This window comes from the organism of the source record quoted next, unplaced genomic scaffold (assembly GCF_019419815.1).
Source record: "Pyrus x bretschneideri cultivar Hongxiangsu unplaced genomic scaffold, Pyrus_bretschneideri_v1 Contig19, whole genome shotgun sequence".
In the NCBI taxonomy this organism is placed as follows: Eukaryota; Viridiplantae; Streptophyta; class Magnoliopsida; order Rosales; family Rosaceae; genus Pyrus; species Pyrus x bretschneideri.
Window position 1 is genome coordinate 5,600,808 of NW_025999490.1, and position 14,250 is coordinate 5,615,057.

Genomic DNA, 14,250 nt, shown 5'->3' on the forward strand with positions numbered 1-14,250 from the left:
TCTCTCAACCCTAATGGCTAAAAAGCCTTATTTATACTACTACAAAATAAAACCTACCTAGAAAAGGTCGTAGAATAATACAAAGGCCTCAAAACAGCCACGTTTTTTTATCTTTAGGGCTCCAAAACAGGCCCAAAATGACTAGAATTAAAGCTTGAGATGTCCTCGAACATAATTGTAGAGGTCTCAAACCCAAAAGACATCATTTTGGACGCCAAAAAGCCCAAATAAGCCTAATATGTCACTTTTAATAACTGATATAACAAAAATGCCACATGGCATTATTCTAGTGATTAAGTTTGTTAATATAGTTAAAAGGGTATTATTGTAATTGAGATATATGGCTATATAAGGGATTGTATAGCTATCATTTCCTTAAGTTTAGTTGTATACATTTTCTCCAATCAATCAATACAATATTTCTTGTTTCTCTTTATCATCTTCCTCTTCTTTGTACCAATTCTTCATCTTTTGCAATGTAGGTAACATGGTATCAGAGTCACCAGGCTCACGCGATGGATTCTGGTGGTTTCTCTTTGTAGTAGTTTACGTTTTTTTTTCCTAGTTTAGTTTCTCTTCAATTTCCATTAGTTTTTCGGTGCTTCCGCGATTGTTCTTGGGTTGATTTTTCTGCGATTGTTGCGATTATTCTGGTTGAGTGTTCTTGTTGGTGTAATCATTCTTGGGGGAGTTGTGTAGTGCCTTGTTGACGACAGGCTTGCTGTCGAGCCATTTGATCTTGGCAGTGCAGATAAAGAACTATGATCCGTTGGTTCCGAGACCAGCGTTGGCCATGGTTCGTACGTGGCGGAGTCCAACAGGTACTAAGCAGTAGGTGTCGGTGTCTAAGCATAAGGAATACAGAACTAAAGTCGGTGCTTGACACAGAAAGAAGTCGGTGTCTAAATGTGTATGTAATCAGCTTGTTGTTTTTTGAGTATTTCGCATTTGTTGGTTATCTTGGTTGGAGGAAGAAGACAAAGAAGTCGTCATTGGAGACAACAAAGATGAAATCTTGAAGAATGGAAGTGGGTTGTTTAGATTTATAGGAAATAGGGTTTCTATAGGCTCTGTCCAATTTGTATAACGATGTCCGAGCTTCTTAAATGCTGCATTGAAGCTTTGGCGGTTCCTCAATCGGTAACCATCCATAAGAAACCCGTCGACTTAGAGAAGAATAACGAGCTTTTGAGATGGGTTCTAGTCCTGAAAGCCGCAGAGAGAGCTGAAAGCGAAGACTGATAGAAGTGCAGACATTTTTCGAGCAAATTTGGTAGTTTGCTCAAATCACTTTCTGAATTCTTTGGTGGTGTATGTTTGTTCAAGATTGTAAATCTTAGGAGCTCTTCAGGTTCTGATTCTCTCTCTGTTCTTTGGTATGGAAGAAAGATTAGACATGTGTGCAGTCCAGGTGTTTGTCGAAATGCCCAACTCAAAAGTTTCATGTGAAGGTTATGTTTTAAGTCATTTTTCTCTGAATTCTTGAACAATTAGAATGAATCTTTTCTAGGTTTTATGGGTTTCATGTGAAGGTTGGTCAAATCCTAAAATGCACACATTTAATGGGTTTGATTTTTTTTTTTTCCTACGAAAGGGTTATTCAGATTATGGTCTCTTCTTGGTGTTGTTTGCATATCAACTTTCTGGGTTCTATATTTGCCACTTTGATCCATGTTTTGTTCTCTGTTGTGGAGAAAATTTCTCAACTTTATGCAGTCCACATGTTTAAAGAAACGCACAACTCAAGTTGTTTTGTGAAGTTGGTGAAGACACAGTATTTGTCAAGTTGTTTTGTTGTTTTTTGGATGAATTATCTAAGATAAACTACTGTTTCATTCAGTGATTTGGTTAGATTACAAGATTTCAAGAAAGTGTCATTCTTTCTTTGATTCCATAGAATTTGTCAAGAGTATCATTCTCTTGTTACTTTAGAATTTGTCAAGAGTATCATTCTCTTGTTGCCTTAGCATTTGTGTCAAGAGTGTCATTTTCTAGTTGCTTTAGAATTTGTCAAGAGTGTCATTCTCTTGTTGCCTTAGCATTTGTGTCAATAGTGTCATTCTCTTGCTGCCTAGAGGAATTTATTTGTTTTGATTTCTGGATTGTACTTGTGTCTTTCATCATGGCTTCACCATCGGCTAAAGTTGTAGTCTTGTGTGATGATAATGGAGTGAGCAAAGGTTTTGGTTTGTGTCTCAACTCTTCAAGAAGCTGCAAAAACTCTCAGTAATCTTTTGGTCAGCAATTATGTACATTAGGAGGAAGTTCTGAGTGGGTAGACATACTATCAGGTTTAACCGATTGGGTAGAAGAACCAACTGTAGGCATGATATGGGCAGCATTCTTTACCTGAGTAGCCTTGAGAAGTGATGCAGCATCCGAAGAAAAAGCAACACGTGCCCCAGCAGCAAATGCAGCAGCTCTTACCATACTATCAACCTTATGGGACTACGGTTTAGCTTCAAACAGTAGTAAAATGCAGAGAGTTACTTGTATTTGTTCTAGCAAGCTTACTGTCAGGTTAATCGAAAGTTGGTGTAGTTAAAAGTGCTACAATGTTGGATCATCAACTTTATTTGAAATGGTTACTATCAGCATCAAAAGTGAAACTTGTATAAAAAATGTGGGACTGAACATTCAATTGTGGATCACTTTATATTTTCGAGATAGCGGGGTTGTCCAAATACAATACAGTTTTCCTATTCATTAATGTCAACAACTCCAGACTATCATACACTACTCTAAACTGCAAAAGACAGGGGTTTGGGATTTCCTGCAGTGTTTAGCTTCAAAACAATAATTGCAGATGTATTTACAAAAGGATTACACAGTCTAATGTTCTTGAAGCATTGTAGACATCTTGGCCTAGTAGTTCCAGATCAGTCTCAAATACCTGGCTAGTTCAAACTTCACTTGGATACTCCAAGTTTAGTTTGAGGGGAGAGTAATAATTGATATAACAGAAATGCCACATTGCATTATTCTAGTGGTTGAGTTTGTTAATATATTTAGAAGGGTATTATTGTAATTAGGATATATGGCTATATAAAGGATTGTATAGCTATCATTTCCTTAAGTTTAGTTGTATACATTTTCTCTAATCAATCAATACAATCTCTCTTGTTTCTCTCTTTCATCTTCCTCTTCCTTTGTACCAATTCTTCATCTTTTGCAATGTAGTTAACAACTTTAACAGCACTGCACACTGCTCCTTTATTTCATTGCCATAAATAAACCACTAGGTAGAAAATTATGAAACTTTGATACTGAACAAGTTGAGAGACACACGGACGTCACTCCAAAATTTATCTGTTTGATTCTATTTTGCTACAGAAGAAGTCGAATGTCCTATATTGAAAATATAATGCAAAGTATCCAAAATTCTACCAAAATAATCAATAAATTATAACTAAAATTAGGGTAAAATATATAGTATAATATGGACTCATCAATAGTCATGAAAATATAGTATACACGCCCTAATACAACATAACAAACTAAGAGATCCTAACTAGAGGTCACAGGCAAGAGCTTCCTCCAAGAAGTCTTTAGAAGTTTCCATCAAAACAGGACTCAACCTAAACATGAGAGTACAAAATCCCATCTCATTCAAACTCCCATCACCATCCAAATCACCTTCTCTCAGCATGCACCTTAACTCCTCGTCATCCCATGCAACCCCAACAATGCAGAGTTTCTCTTCAAGCTCTCGAATGTGATCACGCCCTTCTCTCCATCCTTTAACAACCGAAACCCGTTGGACAGCTCCTTCGTGAACCCTTCTGCTCCCAATCTCTCTACCATGGAAAGAAATCCTGAAACGCAACCGCGCCACCTAAAGCCATTAATTGGTTAATTTATAAATTAATTGCTATAAATGTAATATATATGGTATTCTTCGATCGATTGTAATGTGTTTATGGAAAGATGACCTAGGGAGAGGGTGTTATATACATGCGGGGGTGAAGGATTGAAGAAGAAAGGTCTTGGGAGGAAAGAGTCGGCTGCTTTAAAGACAATTGTACGTAATGATCAGGGATTGTCTACAAAGGTCGTTGCATGTATATATTCTAGCTTTCATGACTTCTTCTATATCTACTTCTTCCTCGAAGTTGCATGAGAAAGTAGCAACAATTTGGTATGGTCATGGGAAACTGGCAAAGCATTTTCCTTTTGAAGTACCTAAACGACATATTTGGTCGACAGCAATTTACCAAAATGTCCATACTATAAAATAAAAAGAAAGAAAAGAAGTTACAACTCATTTATAGTTTGGGAAGATGTAAATATCCAGTTCTACTAGCTAATTGACGTTTCTCAACTCTCCTTAATCGTGACTCAGTACTGCGATCTTTTCATATTTCTCTTCACTTGAAAGTAAAAGTCTTAGGTTTGAATCTCGTAGAAGGTGAATTCAATACCAAATTAAGCTACTCATTGTGTGGCTTAGCCGAACTCTCACTCCTTTAGTGTAAAAGTATCAATGTACTAAAATAAAAAAAATAAAAAAAACTCTCCCTTCATCACCTTATGAAGATATATATGACTTCAACATACACTTTTTTCTCTCTTGCTTACTTTTGTTTATTTCTGATCTATAAATTAAACGAATTGAGAATCAAAACAAATAAATAATCATTGATGTGTGCAAAAAAGATAAAAAATGTGCAAATATTTGTCCATATCACAAATGTCTCGTCATGTGTTAATATTCACTCAGGTTTTTTTCTGTACACACATACATGGCACATAATTAATTGATTGGCATATAGCACATGACCAGTTGATTTATGGGAACTCGATTTCCATTTGGTTGGATGAGGTCATAGACTCGTCATAGCAAGTTTGACTCATATGGATACTAAGTTTGATGCTAATTTGCAATTTGTGACCTGTTTTGGTTGGTTAAAAGGTAAAAGTTATTTTATTTTCTATAACCTATTTCTTGTACCAAAAAAAAAAAAGATTGGTATATATGTACAAATTTCTTCTTGCTTAATGATGTTCATTTGCATAGTTGCATTGTTAATTTAACGTACCAAGATCTAGAGACAAACAATTGAATAAGCTTTCACGGAACGGAGTGAAGAAAAGCAATTTTGTCGACAATCACAAAATTACAGAGAGAGAGAGAGAGAGAGTACAGAATAGCTAGCTAGTCCAACCAGCTGCCATGGAATAGAAACAGAGAAACTAAATGCGACTGAAACTGCTAGCAATTTGAGATTACTATTACAACAGAGCTTCCTCCACTAGTTCTCTAGAAGTCTGCATCAAATCAGGACTTAACCTAACCATGAGAGTAGAAAACTCCATCTCATTCAAACACCCATCTCCATCCAAGTCACCTTCTCTCAGCATGCACCTTAACTCCTCATCACTCATCCCATGCAACCCTAGCAATGCCGAGTTCCTCTTCAAGCTCTCGAAAGTGATCACGCCTTTCTTTTCGTCCATTAGCAACCGGAACCCGTTACACAGCTCCTTCATGAACCCTTCTGCTCCCAATCTCTGCACCATGGTCGGGAAGAAATCTTCAAACACAACTCCATTGCTACTTCGTGACGCCATTGTTGGTGATTATCGAAATTATTAGATGGCTAGGTTAGTAACCTACTATTTATAGAACATATATATGGAAAATTCCAAAAGGGTCGCTTTTGATGAATGGAACTAATGCCATAATTTGATCAGAGCCTTTAGTGTTTGATTTTGACATATAAGAAGGTTCATTAGCCCTTCCTCGAAGTTGCATGGAAAGCTACCGGTGCTACTGTTGGAATGAAAAGCTGAACTCAACTTTTGTCTCGAATTGGAGGACAATTTAATTACGAAAATGCCAATCATTTTTTTGTTGAGTTAGCTAATCAAATCAATTAGCCCATTTGATTGATATAAATCTTGTTTTTAATTTTATTTTTAAAACAAACGATATTATTTACATTAACGGAAAGAAGATGAACTTAGCTTTATAATGGCAAACAATAATGTGGTTCAAACTTGTCTTTGACGAGAATCAAGTCTAAGACCTCTTATTTATAAGTGAAGAGGAATACAACTAGACTGTAGTAATAAGTGGTGATATAATTCTTGTTTTTAAAATGTAACCAAAACCAAATTTTTTATTTTTTTTTTTTAAATGTTAACGTTTCGAAAAAGTGCTTCGGCCGTTGATATATGGAGCTGGAGCTTCAAATTTTGGTACTTAATTTGAATTCATAGTTGGATTGGGCCTTGACCAAATGTGGCTATTAACTCAGTCGGCTTCGTCTGAGCGAGTTGTTCTTTTTCAAATTGGAACACGTATGGAGTTGTTCGTTGGACACAAATTTTAGTCCAAAGGCTGGTGGGGGTGCCACGTGCCAAGTCTTTTTCCAATGAGATCGCTGATGCCTTACGTACTCATTTCAAACGCCAAGCTAACGGAGTTGCTCACTGCATAGTATGTTTTAGTCTCTTGTGACTCAAGGATCTGTAAGAGTTGAAGGGATTGTAATGTAACAGGTGATTAACGAGTCTAATTGTTAATAAACTGACCAGTTAAATAACCATCCAAATATTAATTTTAGCGGATGAGTTGGATTGGATTAATCGGTTGTGTTCAAAATGTCATCCTTCTTTAAGACAATTATGAAAGATAGGTCGGTCATTGAAGTGTGCGGAATTTCATTTTATGAATAGTTGAAAAGTATATCAATGCTTGCAGTTGATCTAGAAACTGCCAGAAATTATATGTTTGGTCAAATGTGAATGCAGTGGATTTTCTAGGGTAGCAATTGGGATAGTAACGTGATTACAAAGTTACTGGATTATGTTTGCCGGTGTTGATTTATGACCAAAAGCAACCTATTGTGTATCGTCTATGTAGTTGGAAAAATATCATTTAATTGCTATATTTTAATCACACAGAAAAATAAGAAATAATTCATGTAATTAAATACTAAATTTGATGCATGCTCGTAAGGGAAAACAAAATACCGTGAAAATGGATTTAAAAAATCTAAAAAATCGGTCGAGGCAAATGTTAGATATTTTATTTTTAAGATAAGTTTACGCCCCACAATAGTACTTATGATTGATCGGCTCTCATCTCTCAAGATACAACGACTACGTCCTTATAATAATAGATCTCCAAATCACAAAACTCACAATGGTGCACTATATGTATGACTATATGAATGATGGGAAGTTATAAATGACTACAAGAAGACTTGCCTATTTATAGAAGTAAAGATGCCTTTTTTCAAAGCATGTGACTATTCATAAATAGTAAAAACTGCAAAACTTCATTTAAATTTCATGTTTAGAGAGACACATATTTCTACTAAAAGGCACCATTTCTAATTTTCGTACAATTGATAAATTTAATATATAATAATAACTAAAATTTCAACAATCCCCACGTGAATGGAAAGCACAATGCAAATGACAATGCATACACTAGATAAAGATTCAATAGGAAAACTAAAGCATCAGGATAGGTAGCTTTTGGCTTTGAACCTTCCATAGTGAATTACTATCAAATTTACTTGGCTATTTCAGTGAACATGATGTCTTAAGCTGCTCAGCTGTTTGAGTAAACCAAGGCAATAGTAATTACACAATACATTTTCGAACACCTCATGGTTGCTCGTTTGTGTTCATTCCAGCTTTGACAATTCTTGGTTTCTCATGAGTGCTCTAGAGAATTAATTAAGGGAGGTTTAACAAAACACTCCCGGTACTGTTCACTTTTAATGAAAAACCACATTTATACATTTCCCTGGTACTATTCACTATACCTTTAAAAATGGCTTTTCATTAAAGGGAAAGTTTTTTTTTGGACTTTTCGTTAGTTTTCCTATTAATTAAGCCCTTTAGAAAAATTCTCATAAGAACACCCCATTCACAATCAAGATAGGTCATATGTGGCTTCCCGTTAAGATCCTACAATACCCCACTTGGACTTCTAAGTATTCCAGGCTATAGGAACCATTAAAAGCAAATCTTAACCTAATCTCAATGGCAGACAACACTGTTATCATCATGGGACACATGGGTATAGAGTATAGTGAAACCCAAAGTTGTCATAATTTTATTGTCCTTTTTGAACCTAGACTTTGGGATCTTCAGTCAATTATGTTAGGTTTCCGCTAGTCAAACCTTTAAAAATGGATTGACTTGGTTGACATATCATACCATATGTCCACCACAAAACTCATTCATGCATGGAAATTATTTTCGTTTGAGAGTAATTGTTTTTCAATGTTAAGTCCTCCAAACATATATGAGGACTTAATTACCATGTAATTTGCTAACACTAGGTAAACTCTCCCATATTTAAGGTGTTTATTGGAAAGTCTCTAATCTTTCAACATCTTAAACATTACTCATTGTAAGAGATAGTTAGTGACCTAATCAACTGCATTTTTTATCTTTTAAAAAAATAAATTAATTTTTCCGTATTTTTAAGTATATATCAAACTCTGAAGATGACCAAGCCATCCCTCCCCAATTTCCTCCCATAGTGGTTGCTTTTAATCCACCCCTCCCCAATTTCCTCACATAGTGGTTGCTTTTAATGCTATAAAATAGATCACTTTTCATTCCTTTAGAAATAGGAACTTATGAAGATAAGTTTTCTTATTTTCACTTCTAGCTAGGCTTTTGAAGCCTCACCAGTCCATTCCAGGATAAGGACATCTTCGGTGCATCATTTGCCTTTAGCCTTTGAATTTAAGAGAGTTTTCCATGGCTAAGCTCACACTCCAAAATTCTTAATCCTTTCTTACAAACAGCTCGATCATCACCTTTCTAAGATAAGTAACTCATATAAAAGGAAGTCAAGCTCTAAAATTTACTTAGGACAACTTCATTCCGTCGTCACAAACTTGATAAGTCAAATTTAATAGACTAACACAGAGGCATACGCAACACTTTCACCATGACTAACATGGATGAAGATAAGACTCTCTAGTGTAACTGTGCAAGTGTTTAATTTCACTAGGATTACAAAGAGAATGACCTAGATTTATAAGATCTTAATCCATATCTACATAGGATCTACACTAATATTAAGAAATAAGAAATGTTACGAGGACTTTCTCAAAAGTAAAATTTTCTATGAACATTCTGTCATCTCACAGTTTAACATTAATTTTTATGTGAATATTATAAAACATTGTGTCAAAAACATAAAATGGTAAAGAGCCTACAAAAAGTCAACTTTTGAGAAAATCTCTTTAACAATTCTCGAAAAAATTGGTAGTTGGCTTGGCACCAATACTTAACCTGTCAATCCAATGTGAACTTGGTAGTTGGCTTGGCACCATTAAGTTCTTAACCCTAAAACTATTAACGTATTGAAAAATTTCTCTCTTAAAGCGTGTGAATTCAATGTGAAATTGAATTGTGTCCACACGGACCTCAACTAACAGATATTTCCTCGATCAATCGGTAAGTCTTAAAGTCCTCTGCCCCGACCAAACAATTGCAATCTTCCTGCAGACATCCAGATGCCAAAGGCTCAACGACAATATATATATAATTTTCAAATACAAGTTGGTCCCATAGTTTCGCTAAGTGTCAGAAAAGCGTGTCCGAATCAGACATGAGCAGCAGGACGCCGCCATTTGCTGACTTTACCGCCTTTACCCACGCACCCCAGCCTCTTCCTTCTACTTCTAGATTTTTGTTCGCTGCTAATGATTGCCTGCAATTCTCTGAGTTCATCAAATGGGAATCGGTAGCAAAAACCCAGGTTCCAGAATTTGTATTTTCTCATTCGTGTTCGTTTTCTGCTGTTATCTTCCTCTGTTTTGCTCTGCGTCGAGTTCGATTTCGCAGGGCCAGTCTATACAAGATGGAGAAACGCTGATCTCAGATGGGCAAAAATTCGTACTGGGTTTCTTCAGTCCGGGGAATTCATCGTTCCGGTACGTCGGAATTCGGTATTACAACATTTCAGACCCGTCAGTGGTCTGGGTTGCAAACAGAGAAAACCCAATTTCTGGTGAATCTGGAGTTTTTAAAATTGGAAGCGATGGAAATCTGGTTGTTTTGGATGGAAATGGCACCGCAGTTTGGTCTACTAACGCTTCAACCGCCACTAACACGTCAACCGCCACTAACACGACCGCCACACTTAGTGACGAAGGAAGTCTTGTTCTTTCCGGCAGCGGCGAGGTCTACTGGGAGAGCTTTGATCATGCAGCGGACACTTTTTTGCCGGGATGAAAGTTGAGGTGAATGATGCGATCGGAGAGAGTCGGTTTTTGACTTCGTGGAAGTCGGAAAGTGACCCTTCGGCCGGAGGTTACTCAATGGGCGTTGATCCTCGAGGATCGCCGCAGTTTGTGGTATGGGAAGGATCAGAACGGCGGTGGCGAAGCGGGCATTGGAACAAGCAGATATTCATCGGAATTCCGACTATGCCAACGAATTATGAATCTGGTTTTAGGCTTAGTGATGAGAACGCGAATGGGAGCTCATATTTTACTTACAAACTATCAAGTACTTCGATGAAGTTGAGGTTTCGGATGAGGTGGGACGGGTACGAGGAGCAGCTGACATGGGTGGAAGAGAAGAACCAGTGGGAAGTGATAGAATCTCAGCCTAACAAGACCAACCAGTGTGAGTTTTACAACAAATGTGGAAAGTTTGGGGTGTGTAGTGCATCCGATGATTCGGGTTCGATTTGCAGTTGTATGCATGGATTCCAACCTAGGGACTCGGATCAATGGATGAAGGGAAATTGGTCGGAGGGGTGTTTGAGGAAAACCTTATTGCAGTGTCAGAGAAATAGTACTAATGGAACGGCGGCAAGTGATGAAAAAGATGGATTTGTAGGGATAAGAGGTGCCAAGTTGCCAGATTTCGCGGACTTGGTTAACGCAGGTCCAGGGGAGAGTTGTGAGGAGAAATGTCTTGAGAATTGTTCTTGTACTGCATATGCCTTTGTTGAAGGGATTGGTTGTATGATATGGACCGGGGACTTGATTGACGTCGAACAATTTACATTGGGAGGAAACACGTTGCAAATTCGTGTTGCGCATTCGGATTTAGGTAAAGTTCAAATCCAATTGTCCTTCTTCTTGTTGGTGTTATTGCCTTCATTTCTTTTCCTAAAATCCATTTGTGCTTCTTTGTCATTGTTGAGGTTTATGGTTTTGGCTTTTTCTTTCCATACATGAAAAATCAAAGGGTGAATCGGAGTCACTTAATTTTCCATAAATTTTGTTCAACTTAATTGCTGTGAGGAAAATGTGAACTGATGCATTTTCACAGGAAATGCAAACCTTCTGTCTTTTGTCGATCATTGAATTCTAAATTCGCCTCGAGGCAAGACCGTGGCATCAAGTCCGTGAAAGATAATCTAATACTCCTTTACTTCTTTGCCATTCCGTTTGAATTGTATTTTTATCTGCCCAGCTCTTCTGCAGCGTTTTTTCTTTTAGCAGCGCTTGATCTGTTTTTTTGTCATCCATCCAAAAACGAAAAATAAGTTAATTGTCTTTTGAATCCCCATCCTTTAATAATATCAAAGGCCAGACATGGTTTCTGTGCTGTATATTCAAAGTACTGAAAATATAGAGCATAGCACGGAAAAGCGCCAGGAAACTGCTCTATGAAGTATTAATTGCATGAAATGTTGCAACACAGAAGACTGCACTAATATCTTTTATTGGATCTCCTTTTATATATAGGTAACAAGAAAAAATTATCCACCGTTGTGATAGCAGTAATTTCGGTAGCGGCAGCAGTGTTCGTAGTCATCATCCTATTGCTTTTGTGGAGGTTTAAAGCAAAACTTAAAGGTAGGATGCACATTTTCCATCCTTCTGGTGAATGAGAGGGGAAATTTTTTTAGTTAAGGAAACTGGTAGTTGTTCCATGATATATTCTCCTTTCCATTTTGTTTCTGACTTATTTTCCTTCCTTTTTGTTATCTAGTGTTGCCCATAAGTTCTTCAATTTCACGGTTAAGGGGCAGTGATACACCAATGCTCGATGCTGGAAAGAGTGGAGAATTCTCAACAGATACTTCAGGATCAGTTAACGTTTTTGCAGAAGGGAATCAAGTAAATGGATCCGAATTACCACTGTTCAATTTCAGTTCTGTAGCAGCTGCTACGAACAACTTCTCTGAAGAAAACAAGCTTGGGAAGGGTGGATTTGGTACTGTCTACAAGGGTAGCCTTCCAGGGCTACCACAAATAGCTGTAAAAAGACTTTCGAGAAGGTCTACTCAAGGGTTGGAGGAGTTCAAGAATGAGATTAGTCTGATTGCTAAGTTACAACACAGGAATCTCGTGAGGCTATTGGGCTGCTGCATTGAAGGAGAAGAAAAGCTACTGGTTTATGAATACATGCCAAACAAAAGCTTGGATTTCTTTCTTTTCCGTATGTTCTCTTTCAGCCGATTAAGTGTTCTTTTTTCTGATAACATTATATATTTGAAGTTTGTTTCACTTAGTAGTTGCCTTTTTGGTAAAATGACAGATCCAGCCAACCGATCACTACTAGATTGGAGAAAACGCTTCACGATTATTGAAGGGATTGCACGAGGGCTCGTTTATCTCCATCGAGATTCAAGACTTAGAATTATTCATCGAGACCTAAAAGCTAGCAACATTTTGCTGGATGAAGATATGATCCCCAAAATTTCAGACTTCGGCATGGCAAGAATATTCGGGGGTAATGAAAAAGAAGAAAATACAGCCCGAGTTGTTGGCACATAGTAAGAAGAACTTGTTGACACTATTGCAATATAACTTATTTATCTCGTGTTAGAATTATCAATCTGATCATAATATTCATAATGCAGCGGTTATATGTCACCTGAATATGCAATGGAAGGTCTGTTTTCTGTAAAGTCAGATGTTTATAGCTTTGGTGTATTGCTGCTAGAGATTGTGAGTGGCCGAAGGAACACTAGCTTGCGATCAACCGAACACTTGAGCCTTATTGGATATGTAAGTTATTCATACATGATGTTTTAAATTCTAAATGCTAGCTATTCCTTCACCAATCAGTAACTACAACAATGGAATATGGATTTTTTCAAATGTTTTTAGGCATGGCATCTGTGGAACGAGAATCGAGCAATGGACCTCGTTGATCCTTCCATCGCAGAAACATGTTCCCAGAACGAAACTGAAGTATCGAGATGCATACATGTGGGGTTACTGTGTGTGCAAGACCATGCAGCTAGTAGACCAACCATGTCGGCCGTGGTGTTAATGCTGGAAAGTGAAGCTGCAAATCTTCAGTTGCCAGTAGAACCTATATTTACCTCAATTAAGAGACATGTGGTTGTGGATACAAAATTTAGTACAGAAGGCCAGGATATAGCACCCTCGAATGATGTAACGATGACAATGGTGGAAGGGAGATGATCGGTAATCTTGCTCCATGTTTCTATGCTGTTCCATCTCCTATGAGGGTTATTTGCAATATTTGTATAGCCTGTAATTTTCGTTAAACGATTGTGAGCGGAAAAGTAAATACTCAGACACCATAGTTCTAGTAGACATTGATATTTTGGATTTTAATGACTATCATACTCGATCTTTCTTCACTTTCCAGTCGGAATCGTATGCGAAAATCACACAACTAATGTTGCAGATTCCCTTAACATTTTCCTGTTACAATTCCTAAACACCCCTTTAAAAAAAATACCTACTTAGAAAGCAACGGCTCTCAATCGCCCATGAAGGCAAACTAATGGTAGCATTCTCAAATTGTAGCAGAAGAACAAAAGGCCTTTCAAGAATCAACAGACAAAAATTAAGTGTTAGGGGTTAAAAAAGAGAATGGAAATCACTCCATTCACCATATTCCAATATGGGTAAATTGACGTACGTTGAACTATTATTTTAGTTGAAATCGACTTTTAAACTTTTTTTTTTTGATAAATTAACCTCCTAAATTATTTAAAATTAGTCAATTAATCCCCCAACTTTGATGAAATTTCATCCACTTTGTCATCAAATACTGGTACGACTTTACTCTCAAGAGTGAATCACATGTTGATCACTTGCCAGTATTGACAACAAAGTGAATAAGATTTTATCGAATTTGACGGTGAGAGTTAATTGGCTAATTTCAAATATTTCAGGAGGTTATTTTATTAAAAACATATGTCAAGAGATCAACTTCAACTAAATTAACAGTTCTGGGGGTCGACGGCCGGTTTACTCCTCTAAACCCCAAAATCATTTGTCATATCCGAAACAATCAATCATAGGAGGCATCTATGCAATCGCAAAG

General features: G+C 37.0%; 1 protein-coding gene and 2 pseudogenes across 1 annotated transcript; 1 reads left to right on the plus strand and 2 right to left on the minus strand.

The window, feature by feature from the left end:
• Nucleotides 1-3,183: 3,183 nt before the first annotated feature.
• LOC125476369 lies at nt 3,184-4,019 on the minus strand (annotated as a pseudogene).
• A 1,027-nt stretch (nt 4,020-5,046) lies between these two features.
• LOC103961288 (calcium-binding protein KRP1-like) lies at nt 5,047-5,601 on the minus strand. Its single transcript, XM_009373863.2, has one exon. It carries the CDS (start codon nt 5,569-5,571, stop codon nt 5,233-5,235), a length of 339 nt encoding a protein of 112 aa, XP_009372138.1. The 5' UTR covers nt 5,572-5,601; the 3' UTR covers nt 5,047-5,232.
• A 3,857-nt stretch (nt 5,602-9,458) lies between these two features.
• Nucleotides 9,459-13,558, plus strand: LOC125476365 (annotated as a pseudogene).
• Nucleotides 13,559-14,250: the final 692 nt, after the last annotated feature.